This window comes from Typha angustifolia, chromosome 13 (genome assembly GCF_048772165.1).
Source record: "Typha angustifolia cultivar Huaian chromosome 13, ASM4877216v1, whole genome shotgun sequence".
Taxonomy (NCBI): domain Eukaryota; kingdom Viridiplantae; phylum Streptophyta; class Magnoliopsida; order Poales; family Typhaceae; genus Typha; species Typha angustifolia.
The window spans coordinates 2211389-2229788 of NC_133251.1; the positions used below are offsets into that span (position 1 = coordinate 2211389).

Below are 18400 nucleotides of genomic sequence, written 5' to 3' on the forward strand. Positions count from 1 at the left end.
GCACTAGATGCACTACTACGCTGGTAAATAAAATAAAACATGAAGTCACTTATTAACTAACACTAAGGTGAGCTACAGCTGTTTGATAAATGATTCAATACTAATTACTTATTTCTCGATTCTATTCCGAGGGTTGAAATTAAATAATATTTTATAAATTTAGTCGAAAATATCAGTTAAGACAACCAAATTTTAGTTTAATTAGGATATATTGCTTCTCCTATTTAAACTAAAATTTTAGAAATTAAAATAATTTACTTCCAAAGTTTGAATTGGATTTCAACAATTCAAAATTTTCTAGTAACGTTTTTTATTTTTATTTTATGAAATCATCATCTCAACCAATAAGATATCCAGAGTCCGACCAAAAGCTTTTCTGGACAGTAGACTCGACTAGATTCGATTCGAATCCAAACCTAACCACTTAACCAGAGCCGACCAAAAGCCAAGTAGATATTACTTTAGATTTAAGGATTTGGCAATCGTTTTGCATAAACGTCCCTCGGAAAACTGGATGTTCGTTTTTGGTTCATGATTCTGTTAAAGCTAGGGGACCTTCTGCAACAATGCTCGAAGCTCAAGTCCTACGCCAATGGCACTTCCCTGCATGCTGCTCTCGTCAAAGCAGGTGGGGAATCCGACCTCTTCCTCTGCAATCACCTAGTCAACCTCTACGCCAAGTGTGAGAAATTCGAAGCTGCTCACCAATTGTTTGACAATATGTCTCGGAGAAACCTTGTCTCTTGGTCAGCCATGGTTTCGGGCTATGATCAAGCCGGAAAGCCTTCATTGGCTCTTAGTCTCTTTGCCAAGATGGATTTCCGTCCCAATGAGTACATTTATGCGAGCGTCATTAGATCTTGTGCAAGGCTGTTGGCCATAGCTCAGGGCGAACAGGTTCACGCCGATGCGCTAAAAGCTGGATATAGTGGCATCTCTTTCGTTTCCAATTCCCTTCTATCGATGTACATGAAATGTGGCTGCTTTAATGAAGCCTACTCCGTCTTCAGTACCATGTCAGAACCGAATTCTGTGTCTTATAATGCGATGATCACAGGTTTTGTGGACAATTCACAGATGGAAAAAGGTTTGGAGCTGTTCAGGGTTATGAACCGACAAGGTCTGCATATGGATCAGTTCTCTTTCGTGGCTGTGTTTGGAACTTGCACTAAAATGGAGGATTTGGACACTGGAATCAGGCTCCATTGTCAAACTATCAAGCTCGGGCTTGACATCACCGCCTTTGTGGGTAATGTCATTTTGACCATGTACTCAAAATGCAGTTCAATTAGTGAGGTAGAGAAGGTCTTCGAGTCGATAGAAGAGAAGGATGTCATTACATGGAATACATACATTGTTGCATGTTCCTATTCGGGAGAGCATGTGAAAGGTTTGATGGTGTTCAAAAAGATGATAGAGATGGAAAATGAATTTGGTGTTAGCCCTGATGACTTCACATTAACTAGTGCTTTGGCTGCATGTGCTGAACTTGCTTTGATAAGATATGGTGGTCAAATTCATGCTCAACAAATCAGAAATAGGGTAGACATAGATGTTGGAGTTGGTAATGCTATTATCAACATGTATGCAAAGTGCGGTTGCATTAAGCATGCAAGTTGTGTATTCCATCTCTTGCCAAGCAGAAATTTGTTTTCGTGGAACACAATTATAGTTGGACTTGGGAATCATGGCCACGGTAAGAGAGCTGTGGAACTTTTTGAGCAGTTGAGGTCAACAGGGATATCCCCAGATTCCATCACATTTGTTGGACTGTTAGCAGCATGCAACCATGCAGGGTTGGTGGATGAAGGTTTGGCTTATTTTAATTCGATGAAAGAAATCTATGGAATCTCTCCTGGAATCGAGCATTTATCTTGTTTAGTTGATTTGCTGGGCCGAGCTGGGAGATTAGAGGAAGCTGAAGATTATCTTCAGATTTCTCCGTTCAGGAATGATTCTGTCGTTTGGGGAAGCCTTCTTTCATCATGTCGGATACATAAAGACGTCGTGATTGGTGAACGTGTGGCAAGGAAAATATTGGAGTTGCAACCTCGCACGAGTTCACCTTATGTGCTGCTGTCAAGTTTATATGCTTCAGATGCAAGATGGGATGGCGTTGCCGCTGCATGGAAGCTGTTGAAGGACAGTGGGGTTAAGAAGGAGCCTGGATATAGCATAATTGAGGTGAAGGGTATTATGCAGAAATTTACTGCTGGAGATTTTTCAAATGCAAAAATCGAAGAAGTTGTAGAGACACTGGAGATCTTAGCTTGTAAGGCAAAGGAGTTCTAATTTGGAAAATATTTGTGTTCTCTGTATACCTACTCAAACATTGCCCTATGTAACAGTTCTCTAACATTTTTCGCTTAACCAAATGGTTCGCGTACATAAAAGGGGGCATGGATTGGTGACAGCAGAGTCAGCATAAAAGGATCTTTTCAGTTACACCTTCCCAATTACCATTCAGAAACATCAATCTACTGAAGTTAATTATTTGTACACAATACGAGGATGATCCAGGGGAATCCAAAACAGGTATAAATTCAATCTCACTATTACCATCTCTTGTATCTTATTGACTTCAAAGAAGACTCACAAAACTAGAAGAAGCCATGAACTGATACTGCTTCAATCTATGAATTACAGGGATCACATATACAACATCAAACAATCATCCAGTCACCGACGAATCCGTAGCTTCCTGGAGCTTCTCCTCACAGTTTGATGGCGAAGAACCATTTGGGTGGACCTTCTTCCTTCTTCCAAAGAAGCCTCTGCTACTTTTCTTCTCCTGAGAGCTCTGCTCTGCCATACCTTCCATTCTCTTCATTCTTTCCTTGTACAGATTCTTCATGACGTAGGCTTGAACGAACTCTCCTCCCATGGATGCCATGCTATCAAATTGGAAGAGAATTAAAGAAAGACCACTCCTGTAAGTTGTCTAGGCCAAGAGAGTTGGGATATTTATAGAGCTCAAGGAGGTTTAAGGTTGACTTGTCAAGCAAGGCATGATGGAATTCCTATAAGATGCTTCCTTTTGTTGGTTATCTACCATGTCATGCATGACGAAAGATAGCGTACCTGAGAAGGCTGCTGCGTACGTTGAAAGTTGCATAAAGTTATAAGAGAGAAGAAGGAAATATACTTTTCATTGTTGTTTACACTCCACCTAAAATTAGGTCCTGAGGGACATATCAAGTATTATCCGGTGCCTTTTATGTATTTCTGTGCCTTTAATTTTTAGGTAACGAATCTTTACCTAACGCATGGAGTTTCTCATCTATGATGACATGAGGATTGTTGGATGGAATGTGGACATGTCCACAGAATGTTTCTGGCCAAACTTTCAGTCTGGTTGCGGAATAAGGAAAAAAAATTAAGATAGAGATAAATATGAACATAGCGTCCGATCGATGCTATCCCAATTTATTTATTTTTCCTATTGTTTGGCTAAAAAGTGTATAAATATAATGATGTCTTTAAATGCAAATAATGGATGAAAATAATTAAAATGATATTAATAATATTATTTTTCCTTGATTTAATGTAAATAGATATTTATAACTATCATATTGTCTACTCATAGTTATTTACGGAATTCCTATCCGAAAATTAATTTGTCTAAATTCATTATAAATAGCATTACAGTTGCTATTTTCACTATTACCAACTATATTATATTTATATAAATTAATCTTCAAAGTGTGACATTATAAAGTCAACGTAAATAGTACATAAATAGCTGTTTGAGAGAATAAGAGTTGTCATTTGCCACAAGGGAATTACCACGATGATAAAAGGGGTTTATTATCTCAAAAACAAATAACCAATCGTTGACTTTAAGCTTCTCAGAAACTCAAAAATTGGCTTTTGTCTCTTCTCTATTGACTTTTTAATGGATGAAATCATGTAGAAAGTTATATTAAAACAAAAGATGACGAAATACTAAGAATTATTATTTTTTAGAGAACTTCTAGTGAGCAGGTATTAAAAATTATACACCACTTTGCACATAACTTAAAACAACATCATAACATACACATTCTTCTACTTATGAGCTGCAGAAGAAGCAATTGCTCCTTCTTCTTCTTCTTCAATGGAAGATGGCTGCGAAATGCCACTCGGATTAATTTTTCTTTTGGAGACATTCTTCTTTTCACCAGCCAACCTCTCTTCTTCCCTCCTCTCTCTCTTCTCTTTGCACTTGTCTCTCAGTACTTTGTGGTAGCCATAGGCAAATCCAATAGAGCTCATGGCCAAGAGAGTGTTTTGAGGAGTTTGATCAGCTAACCTTGACACTTGTGAAAGGATACATAAGCAATGTCTAGTATTTATAGATCTTTATTGTTGGCTTGTGATAACCAGTAGGGGGGGTATATTCAACTAGTGCACCAAGTCATAAAACCTCTCATGGCCAGCACTAAACCATCAGTGCTTAGTGGCCAGTGCAATATAACAACTAATGATCCTACCTAATACACAAGAAGAAGAAAAGAATTAAAAAAAAATAAAAAATATTTGACATGCATCACTAGTTCATGCTCACTGACTACTTCTCCACTCTTCATAATGTGGCATTGTAGTAATCAATTGTTTCATGAAGTCAGAAACAATTAATAAGAAATCTAGTGGACAAGGATGAAAGTATCAATGAGCAAAGTCTTAACGTGCATGGCATTGACTAAGCAACCCAGACCTTCTTCAGTATCTTTGCTGGATCAAAACTATATACATAAAATCATCCAACTTTGTCGATGATCACCGCTTCTTTTTCGAGCACGAAAGGGTGGAATATTTTCTTGAGAATTCTAAGGAAATTCCATCTAACTTTCTTCTCTTCTTTCTTAGTCTTCTCCTTGTGGAGCTTCCGTAGGAATTCTGCTTCGGCTACTTCAAACGCCATTAAAAGCTTTGATCAAGCAGAGGAAACGAGCTCTTAATAAGTCTCTGCTGTTGCTGGTGTCGACTGTGTGCTAGTATTAGTTCTAAGAAAGGATTTCTAGCAATTTAAACTTGAACGCTGGCTTGGCCACCAAGGAAAACGTAGTGACAATGGTCAAACTATTCCAATTTTATTGGCTTATGTTCTCTATGCTAGTAGATTTCAATGTGTTCCATTTGTAGCTGTAGCTTTCACTTAGAAGTTGCTCATTTTGACTAACTTCAAGCTGGCTTCGCCTCCAAGGAAAACATACTGCTATTATGGTCAAATTAATTGATCATCACGTGTGCAATAACTTTAGGGGTAATTATATCTAACCATGAATTTTTTTTATTATCCGCATAATTAATAAAATTCTTAAGCTAAGAAAAATACTCACAAAGATTTCTCAACTAAAAAATAAAGGTAACTATATAATCTCTGAATTAAGAATTTTCTTAGATCTATTTAAAAAATAATAATCAGAAGAGCTAAGCGTAATTAACCCGTAATTTTATATATCATTCTCTAATAAAAAAAAGGGGTTTGACCGAAGGAAGTTAATAAGGAAGTAAACGTACGGTCCACATGTTTTGGGCAACTTTTCTTTTCCCACGTAGACCTAATAAAGTCAAACACCAGCTATGTAAATTTCATTTTACAAATTAAAAGATGGGCAGTATCTTCCATCCTTATATACATGTGATGGTTGACAATATCTCTTTATATTTATATATAATTTTTTCTTTTAAATTCTCAGCTTTTCATTTGTAATCAAATATTCCTACTTTTTTTTTGTAATAGTTACATCTGTAGTTTTCTATTAAATTTTTTATTCAAAATAATATGAGTGCCTTGTGATTAATTTTATACTTGTTTAGGAAAAAAGGAGGAAAATTATGGATAAAAATATTGATGTTTTCCATCAACGATGTTAATGGGGTGAGAGATTTTTTATAATTTAATAAGAGGTTAATAAGAGGTTAGTGTAATTATCCGTTTTCTTTTCCAGAGGTTCCCAAACATCACGCTATTTTCTACAATTTCCCGCCATTCTTATTATGATTCCTCTCGTCGTCCCATTGCCATTTGATCGATGGAGAGTAGCATCTCCTCCTCCTCCTCCTCCTTCTTCTTCTCTCTCCTTTACTGTCCACAAAAGAGATTAAACAAAGCCCACGTCAAATAGATGAGAGGGATACTTGAGAGCCAATTCCTCTTCTCGTGCTCTGTCTCGTCTCCACTCCTTGTGTTCTCCCTTCTACCACTCAAATGGTTTCTCAATTACCTCACTTTCCCGGTTCTCCTGCCGATCACTACGCTTACCTTCTCCAGACATGCCTCAAGGCCGAGAACCCATGCGCCGGCAGAACCATACATGCCCATATCATTAAAGCCGGACTCCATCTAAGCGTCTACCTTACCAACAATCTCATCAACTACTACGCCAAAGGTGGCCTTTTTAGCGATGCCTATCGCATATTCGATGAAATGCCTCTGAGGAATCTCTTTACGTGGAACTCCATCCTCTCTATGTACGCGAAGGTTGGGCAGATCAATTTAGCGAGTGCCCTGTTTGAGAAAATGCCGGAGAGAGATTCAGTATCTTGGACCACGATGATCGTTGGTTTTAATCAGATGGGTCAGTTCACAAAGGCTATTCGCACTTTCTTGGAGATGGTTCGTGTTGGGATTTCACCGACCCAATTCACATTTACTAATATATTTTCCTCTTGCGGGGCATTAGAGGATTTGGATATCGGTAAGAAGGTGCATCCTTTTGTGGTTAAGCTTGGGCTTAGTAGTTGTGTTCCTGTTGCTAATTCCCTACTCAACATGTATGGGAAAACGGGGGATGCTGAGACGGCAAAGGTTGTCTTTGATATGATGATATTGAGGAGCTTATCGAGTTGGAATTCAATGATTTCTTTGTATGCTCAGTTGGGAAGGATGGATCTTGCGGTGTCCCAGTTTGAGAGGATGACAGAGCGTAGCACTGTTTCATGGAATGCTATCATAGCAGGGTACAATCAGAACGGCTTGGATCTAAAGGCATTGGAGTTCTTTCATCAGATGTTGAAAGACCCTTCCATGACCCCTGATAATTTTACTTTCACCAGTGTCCTATCGGCTTGTGCCAATCTTGGAATGCTGAAAGCAGGAAAGCAAATCCATGCCTGCATCATAAGAACTGAATTGCCATATAATGAGCAGGTAGGAAATGCTCTGATCTCAATGTACTCAAAGTCTGGCGGAGTCAAAAATGCTCAAAGAATTGTGGAGCACACAGTCGCTTCTGATCTAAATATGATATCGTTCACTGCTCTCCTTGAGGGTTACATCAAGCTTGGTGATTTGCAACCAGCCAGGAAAATCTTTGACTTCATGAACTACCGTGATGTGGTAGCTTGGACAGCTATGATAGTTGGCTATGTGCAGAATGGTTTTAATAGTGATGCTATGGAACTCTTTAGGTTGATGATTGATAAAGGCCCAAAGCCCAATAATTACACTCTTGCTGCAATTTTAAGTGCTTGTTCAAGCTTGGCATCATTGGAGTATGGAAGACAGATCCATTGCAAGGCCATCAAATCAGGGGAAGTGTTTTCTGTTTCTGTAAGTAATGCAATCATTACCATGTATGCTAAATCTGGCAGCATCTCAACGGCAAGGAGAGTGTTCAATCAGATCTGCTGGCGCAAAGAAACCATTACATGGACCTCTATGATCATTGCTTTAGCTCAGCATGGGTTAGGAGAAGAAGCTATTACCCTATTTGCTGACATGCTTCACCTTGGTGTGAAGCCTGATCATATAACTTATGTTGGTGTGATCTCAGCATGCACTCATGCAGGACTGGTAGAAGAAGGAAAAAGATACTTTGAACAGATGCAGAGCAAGCACATGATCGAACCAACATTGAGCCATTACGCCTGCATGATTGATCTCTTCGCGCGTTCTGGTTTGCTAGATGAAGCCCAAGAGTTCATTGAAAAGATGCATGTAGAGCCTGATGCTATAGCGTGGGGAGCACTTCTTTCTGCCTGTAGAGTGCACAAAAATGCAGAATTGGCAAAGATTGCTGCAGAAAGATTGTTGACTACCGATCCTGATAACAGTGGTGCTTATTCTGCCCTTGCCAATGTTTATTCTGCATGTGGGAGATGGCATGAAGCTGCCAAGATATGGAAACTAATGAAGGATAGAGGAATAAAGAAAGAGCAAGGTTTCAGTTGGATTCAGATACAGAATAAAGTCCATGTTTTTGGAGCAGACGACGGATTACATCCTGAGAGGGAAGCAATATACAATATGGCTGCAAAGCTCTGGGAAGAGATCAAGAAAGCAGGTTTTGTTCCAGATATCCAATCCGTATTGCACGACGTCGATAACGAGCTGAAGGAACAACTACTCAGTCATCACAGTGAGAAACTTGCAATTGCATTTGGTTTGATCAGTACTCCAGAGAAGACGACTTTGAGAATTATGAAGAACCTAAGAGTCTGTAATGACTGCCACACTGCAATAAAATTCATATCCAAGGTTGTGGATAGGGAGATCATAGTAAGAGACGCTACTCGCTTTCATCATTTCAGGGATGGCTGTTGCTCATGCAAGGACTACTGGTAGGAAAGATTCTTGGCTTTGTTGTTGGGAAAATCAGTGAGAGAAGTTGCTTGCCTTCATTCTTTCAGGAATTTGACTCTTTTTTTGAATTCACACAACTTGGTGACACAATCATAATTTATTTGGAGGAAGTTTTGGATAAATTATCTTTTCAGGGTCAGATTAGTCAATCATCTGACTGTATCTCAAAAGTGTAATTATTTGAGTTTATTTTGTTACAATTATTTGAGTTAATACTCTCCAAGAATTTTTTATTTTCTGGGATCTGAAATTGGAAGCTCTTTCCTTTTTCTAATTTATATAAATTTTTTACATTGACTTTTTATTTTTATTTTTTATATTTCCCCATTAAACGATTATCTCGCTGCCATTTATAAGTATAAGAAAGTAATGATACTTTAACGAATCTCCACCGTCCGATATACACATCTTCACTGAGGCCACTTCTTTTCGGGTTGCTCTTCGACCGTTGTCTTTCGAAATCTCAAAACCTTTCCTCCTCTGGAATATCAGCGTTATTTCACCCGCTTTGTCCCGCTAAAATTTCCTGCCAATCTCGACTCCAATGCTGGTATATCCTTCTCTGTCATTCCCTCACTTCCATCCACCCCTCTTAATTCCCTCACCGCAGTTCCCTCTATACCCGTCCAAAGAGGAACGCAGGAAACCTGCTCGTAAAAAGTCTCCGAAAAGGACCATCAAATCTCACTCTTTTACCAGCAAAGATCCTTCTTTTCCCACGCGGACAGAAGAAAACCTCAATTCGGCCTCTTCTCAGCAAAGCCCAGTTGGGAATTCGACAGAGACCTTCTCTGCCCCTCAATATGATCTCAAATCGCTTGCTTCCCATATCAAGTCTTGCTCAAATTTTAAGGAATTCAAGTCTGTGCATGCCGTCGTTGTTAGATTGCTTGATAGCTCTGTGGCTTTTGTGGGTAACAATCTCATTAGTGGGTATCTTAGGTTTCATGAATTACAGGATGCCAGGAAGGTGTTCGATGGTTTGCTTGAAAGAAATGTTGTTTCCTGGACGGCAATTCTGAATGGATATCTGAAAGTGGGTCGTTATGATGAACTCTTGGAGTTACTTAAAGAAATGATTGAGGATAATGTAGAGGGTAATAGTTTGATGTATGTTTCTTTGTTGAAGTATTGTGGTAATAGGTTTGATTTTGAGCTTGGGAGACAAGTTCATGCTTGTGTTGTGAAAGGGAGATGGAACAATTTAATTGTGGATAGTGCTCTCGTATACTTCTATTCACAATGTGGAGATCTTCTTGCTGCTTCTATAGTGTTCAGCAATATGCCAACTCGCGACGTTGTTTCTTGGACTACGATGATCACAGCTTATGTGCAGCATGGACAGGGATATGAGGCATTTTCAGTGTTCTCAGAGATGCAGTACCTGGGTTTTCACCCTAATGAATTCACTGTCTGTAGTGTTTTGAAGGCTTGTGGTGAAGCAAAAGCTTTAAGATTTGGGAAGCAGCTGCATGGTGCTATATTAAAAGGGATGTATGAAGAAGATGTATATATTGGGAGTTCTCTTATGACTATGTACATTAGGTGCGGTGAGGTTTCAGATGCTAGGGTAGTATTTGATTTGATGCCGAAGAGAAATACAATTGCATGGACGTCTATGATATCTGGTTATGCTCAAAGTGGTTTTGGAGAAGAAGCGATCTTGTTGTTTCAAAGAATGAGAAGACGTCGTGTATTTGCTAATAATCTGACAATTGTTAGTATCCTTACTGCTTGTGGTTCAATAGAATCTCTATACCTTGGAAAAGAAGTTCATGGACAAATTTTTAAAAATCTTGTGCTGGAGAACATTCACATTGGTAGCACCCTCATTTGGTTCTATTGTAAATGCGGCGAATATGATTATGCAGCAAGAGTCCTAGAAACAATGCCTGCAAGAGATGTTGTCTCATGGACTGCTATGATTTCAGGCTATAGTAGCCTTGGCTATGGCTCAGAAGCACTTGGATTGTTGAATGATATGTTATGGGATGGGGTTAAGCCAAACACATTTACTTACTCTTCAGCCCTGAAAGCTTGTGCAAAACTAGAATCTGTGAGGTTTGGAAAATGGATTCATGCTTCTGTGAATAAGACTACAGCTCTAGCTAATGTGTTTGTTGGCAGCTCACTGATTGATATGTACATGAGGTGTGGAGATGTTGCTGATGCTCTAAGAGTCTTTAATACCATGCCAGAACGGAACTTAGTTACCTGGAAGATAATGGTGATAGGGTATGCCAAAAATGGGTTTTGCAGAGAGGCTATGAATCTTATGTATCGAATGCAAGAAGAAGGTTTTTATGTTGATGACTTTGTTCGTGGAACAGTTTTAAGTGCATGTGGAGATGTGCAATGGGAATCAGATCATGCTTCTGTTTATTGCCCACTTTCAGGTTCACTGTTGATGAAGTAATGGAATTACGTTCAGAGTAGGAGAAGCACTACTACCTCTACACTCATGCTTGATGGTTTACTCCTATGGTTATAGGACCAAATTGCTTCAGGTCACAATATCAAGTTCTCGGCAAATCACATTTACAGAAGTCTGAAATCTCATGTGGAACAATGGGCTGTCAGAGCTAGGGGAAAGAAAGTATGGGGTAGTAAAATTCATGCAGAAACTCAGGGTCCTGATTCTCAGTACTCATAGCGCCCAGTCTTCTGCGAAAGGATGTAACGGGTTTAGTTCGTTGGGGTTGTATAAAACATGTATATCACATGATCAAAAATAAAGTGGGAATGAAAATATTTTGATTAATCTTGCATACTGATCATGATACTCAATTCTCTGGCGTATATGCATATTCAATGCTAATTGTTGTCGCCGTGTAATATGCCCATCTCATCCTATAGGCTGCTTTAGCTGTCATGCCAAGGCTGGCCATCTCTTCCAATTTCTACATGATTGCTTTATTGAGGAATCCTTGTTACAGTTTTATGATGCAATGCTTCTAACACGGATAGTTATATAACGCCTACTTGTTCTACTTTTTCTTTGAGTCTTAATTTCATAGTGGAATAGAAGAACTTTTCTGTGGATCCATATGTTTCACAGCTTCTTTACCTTGGCCTTCATGGTGTCGTGAGAATCTTGAAAGCTTTGCCACTTGGGCAGTGCACTTTGCATGGCATTCCGAGGGCTAAAAGGAAAAGACTTTGGTTACTGTGTCTTGCTTGGCCACAAAGGCAATGGATTGGTTATGATTGATTTGTTTTTCTCTTTTCTTTTTGTGCCAATTCCATTGACAAGAGGAAGGTTGGTGCTCACCTGAATCCTCTTCCACTGCGCCCTAATTATTGTCAGCAATTTGAGGAGCACTCTCTCTCTCTCTCTCCTATACATTTATATATAGATAGAGAGAGAGAGAAAGAGAGCATGATGGTCAAGCATGAGAATCTTTGTACTCATTTCTTGCAATATCTCTGAATGCCTCAAATCTACCCTGCTTGCTTTTGGAATTGGGATTGCTACATTTCTTTCAAGCAGCTTCATAAGCTAAACACCAAGAGTATAGATATGATAGATAAAAAGATGAAAGGTATTCTACAAAGAATCAACCAACCAACCAAATGCACCAATAAGATAATAATAATAATAATAATAAAAGAGGATAAAAGGTTAGGTGGTGGCATAAGGTGCTCTAATTATACTACACTTTACATAAGGTGCTTTAATATATAATGTTATCTTCTTATACATGTATGCAATGTCACTGCCTAACCACCCAAAAAGTCAAGGCAGGCCAAAATGCAAATCAGGCCAAAGGAATTTTTCAAAGGAGACCTTTGCAATTTGCTATTTTCTTTTTAGGTATATTTTTGGAAAAGGTTTTGTACTTCTGTTCTGCAAAAATGGAAGGATTTTGCTAATATGACAAATGAGAAGGTCTTTTCTGCAACAAAATAATAAAAAAAAGTTTCCAGGGTGTTCGCCTCCACCTTCCTCTATTCTATTACTTTAAAAGTGGGATTCGAGCGCAAGGCTAGCGCCGGAGATAGAGACGCTGAGAAGGTCATGGAGTGGGATCGAGAACTTGGGATTTGGAGCTCGGTTTCACGGTTTACTGAGTGTTCCATTAGTTTGCAGTTCACTCAGAAGCCTCGATTCCACGAAGCCGTGATGGAGTACTTCGTATGATCTTGAGGTTGCAAATTTTCCCGTCTTTCTTCGTTAAAGTTTCCTTTTTTTTTTTCTTTTTCTTTTTAATCTTCTCGTTCGACTTATATTCATGCGTTTGCTGTTGTTTAGGATTCCTGTTTTATTTATTTATTTATTAGATGCAAAAAGTGTGGACTTGTGGGAAGTTTTTAACGATCGTTGTGTTAATCATGGAAGCAATCAAAAGTTGAGATATTTTGCGTTTAGTGATCTTAACCACATAAAGAAACTTATGGATTTGGATTTTTTGTATTCAACTTCTGCAATTGCTCCTTGATGAAGGAATTGTGGAAAAATAAAATAAAATAAAGGGGTGTATTTTGAGATTGGAAAAAAAAAAGGCGAAAGGGATTATAACTCACTTTCTTAGATGAATTTTTGAAGGTTTGTTGTTCTTTAATGACTCAAGATGTGTCTTCAACTTGATGAGGTTTACCAAGGAAAAAAGAGTTCGTTTATAAGCTTCTAATTCTCTCAGAACAAAGTGTTGAAGTAATGTGAACTTAAGCTTCTAGGTGGTCGTAGATTTACCACTGGGTCTCAGGTGATTACGGACAAGTAGAGTAGAGTTTGAAGGTTTTACTATATGTGAGAGGTGCGACCATCAATTTTCATCATTGATTAGCAACAGGTTTGGCATGGTTAAAGTTGGGCAGGAAGTCACCATTTGTGCCCCCTCAATAATTGATTTTTAGAGGCTTCATCTTTTCTACTATTTATCTGATTAATTACACGAAGGCAAGGGATATGCATCATAGGTAAAGCTTATCTGAATTTTAATAAAAATGTCTTTGGCTGGATTACTGCATAATACTCATCCTCGAGTTCAAATTCTTCAACAAAGGCTAAAACATTTAGTCTACATGTAAACTTTGTTAATTCTAGTTGAAATTATTTAATTGCTTTACCTAGAATGTGATTGTTTGCTGATAATTAGCTCTTTCCAAATTGATTTCTTTAGTAATACAGGAGAACGTCACATATCTGGTAGTTTTTTAGTGCATTGTAATGTAAACCTTGACACAACTTTATTATGGTTGATCTGACAGATATCCACTATCCAGCATACAAGTGATAGTTTATCTATGACATGTTACATCTTCCTTTATCTTTCTGCAGTAACTGTTCAATTCACTCAGTAGTTTTCTTCCTTGTCTTTCGGTCTGAATAATATGAGCTCTGCATCAACTCAGTTTGCAAACACTAAAAGGATGGGTATATATGAATCAAACCACCAAATTAGCATGTGGAACGACTTAAAAGCCAACAGCAATCGAAAAATGAGTGCTTCAACAGTGCTGGAAGCAAATGAAAAGCTTGACAAGAGAGTAAGATATCATATTAATTTTTTGTATGCTCTTGTTGCAAAACTATAATTATTTTGTTCTGTTCATGAGAGATATTTCACAATACTTCTGTAGTTAGAGGATATTCCCCATGAGATACTTGGACTGCCAAGAAAATATGACCAGGAAACAACAAATGGGTTAAGAGATAAGGTACGAAAAAGAAACTGCATGTTTTAGTTCCTGTTTGTGCCAAATAGTATTCACTGCAATGAAATCTTGTCACAGCACTTATTATCCAACATTTACTGGTCTGCACTCTGCCTTCTGATAAAGCATGTACAAATTTATCTGGTGCTTCTAGGAATCTCTACTACATGTTTTTTTTACTGTGCTCATGGAAATACATTTAGTAACTAAAGTTGTATGAGTGATCACTAGATTGTTTACAGTGGAAGTTAATGTGGACTTGAGTTTAGCATTCAGTTCAAACCATCTAGCTAAGTCCAGTAGAAACTAATTGTCTAAAAAGAGTTACAGTAATTAATTTTTGTCAAGTCCAGTGTTCACATACCCATACATGGCTAATCTATGTACCAATAACATAGTTTTCGTCATTCTTTTTGTTTCTAATGATAATCATTAACTTAGTTCTTCTTTCATCATATACTATCTGAATTTTCCATCATAGTGAATTTACTTTAGGAGAGAACTTTACATGCTAAGTGTTGATCTGAATGATATTTCTACATGATCTTGTAAAAATAGATCCATTGGCTTGGAATGCTTTTTCTTTTTGTAGGTTCTAAGAAGGCTTGCACAAAATCGAGAGGCTGCTAAGAAAAGTCGTCTGCGGAAAAAGGTATGGTAAGAAAAGCTAGAAAATCATATATGTCTATAATTGAGAAGAGCCTATCCTATCATTCATTAGCTTGGTTTCTCGTAGGCTTACGTTCAACAACTAGAATCAAGTCGCATAAAACTGGACCAGTTAGAGCATGAGCTTGAGTGGTCAAGACAGCAGGTACAGGAAGTACCATTTCACCATCCAACTACTAACAAAATTTGGTCTCCGAGCTGATTTAGCTGTTACTACTGTTTCACAGGGTGTTCACATGGGTGGGCATCTAGGAGAGTCAACTCTTGGGTTGACAGGAATTGTTAATTCAGGTTAATCTGGACCTCCATTTTGTGCTGTTTTCATACTCTTTTATTTGTCCATTTTACTCTTGCTTATGCTAGAAGGTCAGAATTGTGTGTTAAAGTGGATTTTGCATAGTAGTGACATATCATAACAAGCAAAGCGCTCCTAATATTGTTCATTATTCTGTTCGACTATTTAATAACTATCGTAACTAAACTTTTCAGATTTGGCTGTTTTTGTAAATGCTGTTTCTATACCAACTTTTATATGCAACTATGCAAGTTTTAGGTTACTCAATCATAAATTGCAATATTATTTATTTTCCAAACTTGTGCTGATGCCATTTTTTCCTCCCGAGTTTGTAGTCGCAATCATTTTGCTAAATAGGAGGCTTTATGTCATGCCTGTTGTACAAAAAGTTTAAAGTGCAACTAAAGTTAACTTGAGATATAAACAAAATCAGTCACAAATGTAACCATATAAATATATATATATATATAAATAGGTTGTATGTAATGGCCAATCCCCAATGTAGAATCATATGACATTTAACTTCACTGAGCAAAGACTTGTAAAGAATTGTTGATCATATGTTGAAGAGAATTGAAAGACCAGAAGTTTAGCTGCTCCCATGTTACCCGTGGTAACTACTACCCATTACAGGCTGAGTAGCCGCAAATCGTAAGTAGCTACTTATGCTCCTAATTTTACTCCTTACTGGATCTTGCAGGGGTTGCTGATTTTGAGATGGAATATGGACATTGGGTTGAAGAACAGAATAGGCAAACTCGTGAACTGAGAGCTGCTTTTCAAGCAAATGTATCGGAGATAGAGCTTTGCATGCTTGTTGAGAGCGGAATGAATCACTATGATAATCTTTTCCATATAAAGGCAATTGCTGCAAAGTCTGATGTATTCTATCTTATGTCTGGCATGTGGAGAACAACTGCGGAGCGTGTTTTCTTTTGGATTGGAGGATTTCGGCCTTCAGAACTCATAAAGGTTATTTAATGTATTGAGACATTTCCATGTTTCTATTTTTAACTTTATTCACGATATCCTTTTAATTTGTATGCCATGCAATTAGTTGGGAATTTCTTATTTCATTGTTGCATGTGACTTCCTTCATGGTAACTAATGGCATCTCATCCATCTATGCTTAAGATATGCTAGCGAATGCTTTTCATGTTCTTTTTGTTCACTTATTTTAGCAAGTCTAGTCAGTAGTTATTTTCTTTTAGGTAAAAATAATGGGGATGTTGCTTCTATGTATAGAAATATAAGAGAGGACTACTTCACAATTTTGTATGCTTTTTAGTTAGTCACCAAGTTACCCATCATTAATGGATAGTCCCATTTCCTGCAAACTTGTAACCTTACCATCTAGGGATCCATATTTTACTCCATAATGTTTCTTTTCTTTCCTTTTTTTCTTGATACACTACTGATCACATTGTCCAAAGATTATATACTTAGGTCTGTAAAGAAATATTCATTTGTGATTTTATATTAGCTTTCATTTATTTCTACACTTTTGTTGTATATCCTAGTGAAATTAAAACACTCAAAAGTGTAGGAATGGAGAAAAAGATAGCTTCTATGAAACAACAAAATTAGACATAAATTTCTAATCTCAATCATATTCTGGATCAACTGAGTTACATTTCTAAATAGATTATGGTAGTTCTACTGAACAATCCTATGAAGCCTCATCTGTGAGACATCCAGGGTGCAGCCGTCCATACCATTCTTTTTTCTTCTTGTTATTTGCAGGTTTTATCCGCTCGCCTGGACCCATTATCAGAGCGACAACTTGTGGCGGTCTGTAACCTGCAACAATCTTCTCTGCAAGCTGAAGATGCTCTTACACAAGGAATGGATAAACTTCAGCATACTCTTGCTGAGACTCTAACATCTTATCCTCTGGGTACTTCTGGTATTGGAAATTATGTAGAGCAAATGGCAAATGCATTGGAAAAGTTGGAGGCTCTTGTGAGTTTTGTAAATGAGGTGATATTCCAATTTTTCTCATTATAAGCAGTATTTATTTTCTTAAGTTTCTCATGTTGTCTTTATAAAGCTATGTACCATATATCAACAATCATTCTATTAAAGTGGAATTGCTTTCTTCTATAGTGAAGGTTCGATTTTAGTAGCTATATGAAAGCAAGATTTCTAGAATTTAAAACTCTACATTCACTTGTCTGTTCTCGAAATTGCATCGCATGATAGCTGCTTGATTTGAGTGATCCGGTCATCCTAAGTTAAAAGAACGAGCCAATCATATTGTTTTTGCAGTTATGAAATTGCATCTCATAATATTGCTTCCCAATCGTATAGATGACTAAGCATAGAACTGGCATTACTATTATCTCTGAATCATGATGTTGTAATCCAACAGGCGGACCACCTTCGGCAGGAAGCACTACAGCAGTTGTACAAGATTCTAACAACACGCCAAGCAGCTCGAGGTCTCATTGCCTTGGGTGATTACTTCCAACAACTCCGTGCCTTGAGTGCCCTATGGGCTGCACGTCCGCGTGAACCTGCTTAATCATATCCAGAAGGAGATATCTTAGAAGTATTTCCATATTAGCCTATTACTGATGACTAGGGAAGGAAAGCTGGCCACAGAAGAAGAAAAGAGAAAAAAAAAATCTTTAATGCATTTGCCTGGATTTAAGTTAATAATCAACATGACGGTCGCCAAGCTGATAATGATGCTCTGGCGATATTGGAGGTGTAAAATATTTGTCTAAGCTCTACGACTTCAATGTGCTGTTTATGTGATTGTGCTTTTGTACTTTGTTGCGACTAGTTAGTTTGCGGTAAGTATCAGTGGTGATATGAGTAGTTTTATTTTGCAGAATTTGTTACTTGTCAAGTTTCAAACGAAGATACCTATTCGTACCACTGGATCCTGAGTAATCATGTTCAGGGGATATTAGCGAATGAAAAAGAAGCTAGTGAACCTTCAGTCTCATTTTTTCTTCTTGAATGAAAAGGAAGCCAGCTGAATTTAATTGAGCTGAAGATTTGCGACGCAAGAACTACCTTCTAGATTGATCAGTCAGCTGCTATTCTTTCAGAAATTTTTGGTCGCGACACAGCCAATAAGATCAAGAAAAACTATCAAGAGCTACCCAAAAAAGAAAAGTGACACCAGGTATCAATATATGGGAAGTTGATACAAGGTTTAGCAGAGAAATGGAAGCAACTTCATGGCTTCTCATTGTTTG

At 37.8% G+C, this 18400-nt stretch overlaps 4 protein-coding genes across 6 annotated transcripts; all 4 read left to right on the plus strand.

Annotated features, from left to right (window-relative positions):
• Nucleotides 1-531: 531 nt before the first annotated feature.
• On the plus strand, nt 532-2292 carry LOC140775044 (pentatricopeptide repeat-containing protein At4g33170-like). Its single transcript, XM_073118282.1, has one exon. It carries the CDS (start codon nt 532-534, stop codon nt 2290-2292), a length of 1761 nt encoding a protein of 586 aa, XP_072974383.1.
• Nucleotides 2293-5932: 3640 nt separating this feature from the next.
• LOC140774142 (pentatricopeptide repeat-containing protein At2g22070) lies at nt 5933-8814 on the plus strand. The gene has a single exon (XM_073117007.1). It carries the CDS (start codon nt 6194-6196, stop codon nt 8549-8551), a length of 2358 nt encoding a protein of 785 aa, XP_072973108.1. The 5' UTR covers nt 5933-6193; the 3' UTR covers nt 8552-8814.
• A 162-nt stretch (nt 8815-8976) lies between these two features.
• LOC140773901 (pentatricopeptide repeat-containing protein At4g18520, chloroplastic) lies at nt 8977-11335 on the plus strand. Its single transcript, XM_073116680.1, has one exon. It carries the CDS (start codon nt 9114-9116, stop codon nt 10983-10985), a length of 1872 nt encoding a protein of 623 aa, XP_072972781.1. The 5' UTR covers nt 8977-9113; the 3' UTR covers nt 10986-11335.
• A 1201-nt stretch (nt 11336-12536) lies between these two features.
• LOC140773110 (transcription factor TGA4-like) lies at nt 12537-18144 on the plus strand. Of its 3 annotated transcripts, XR_012106413.1 has the most exons (10): nt 12537-12717; nt 13851-14059; nt 14153-14230; nt 14820-14879; nt 14964-15041; nt 15124-15187; nt 15892-16163; nt 16935-17171; nt 17563-17901; nt 18029-18144. XR_012106413.1 is itself a non-coding variant. In XM_073115492.1 (9 exons), exons 2-9 carry the CDS (start codon nt 13904-13906, stop codon nt 17713-17715), a joined length of 1098 nt encoding a protein of 365 aa, XP_072971593.1. In that variant the 5' UTR covers nt 12537-12717; nt 13851-13903; the 3' UTR covers nt 17716-17946. The 3 variants fall into 3 exon arrangements, 2 of the variants coding, with proteins under 2 accessions (XP_072971593.1, XP_072971594.1); XM_073115492.1 differs by lacking the exon at nt 18029-18144 and having other exon boundaries at nt 17563-17946; XM_073115493.1 differs by lacking the exon at nt 18029-18144 and having other exon boundaries at nt 12538-12717; nt 13925-14059; nt 17563-17946.
• Nucleotides 18145-18400: the final 256 nt, after the last annotated feature.

What these genes read in the sequence shown, in the direction of transcription:
- LOC140773901 (XM_073116680.1), top strand. Translation starts at nt 9,114, where the DNA reads ATGCTGGTATATCCTTCTCTGTCATTCCCTCACTTCCATCCACCCCTC.
- LOC140775044 (XM_073118282.1), top strand. Translation starts at nt 532, where the DNA reads ATGATTCTGTTAAAGCTAGGGGACCTTCTGCAACAATGCTCGAAGCTC.
- LOC140773110 (XM_073115492.1), top strand. Translation starts at nt 13,904, where the DNA reads ATGAGCTCTGCATCAACTCAGTTTGCAAACACTAAAAGGATGGGTATA. An exon ending in CAAATGGGTTAAGAGATAAG is followed by an intron (nt 14,231 to 14,819) that starts GTACGAAAAAGA and finishes TTCTTTTTGTAG; the next exon opens with GTTCTAAGAAGGCTTGCACA. An exon ending in GGCCTTCAGAACTCATAAAG is followed by an intron (nt 16,164 to 16,934) that starts GTTATTTAATGT and finishes TGTTATTTGCAG; the next exon opens with GTTTTATCCGCTCGCCTGGA.
- LOC140774142 (XM_073117007.1), top strand. Translation starts at nt 6,194, where the DNA reads ATGGTTTCTCAATTACCTCACTTTCCCGGTTCTCCTGCCGATCACTAC.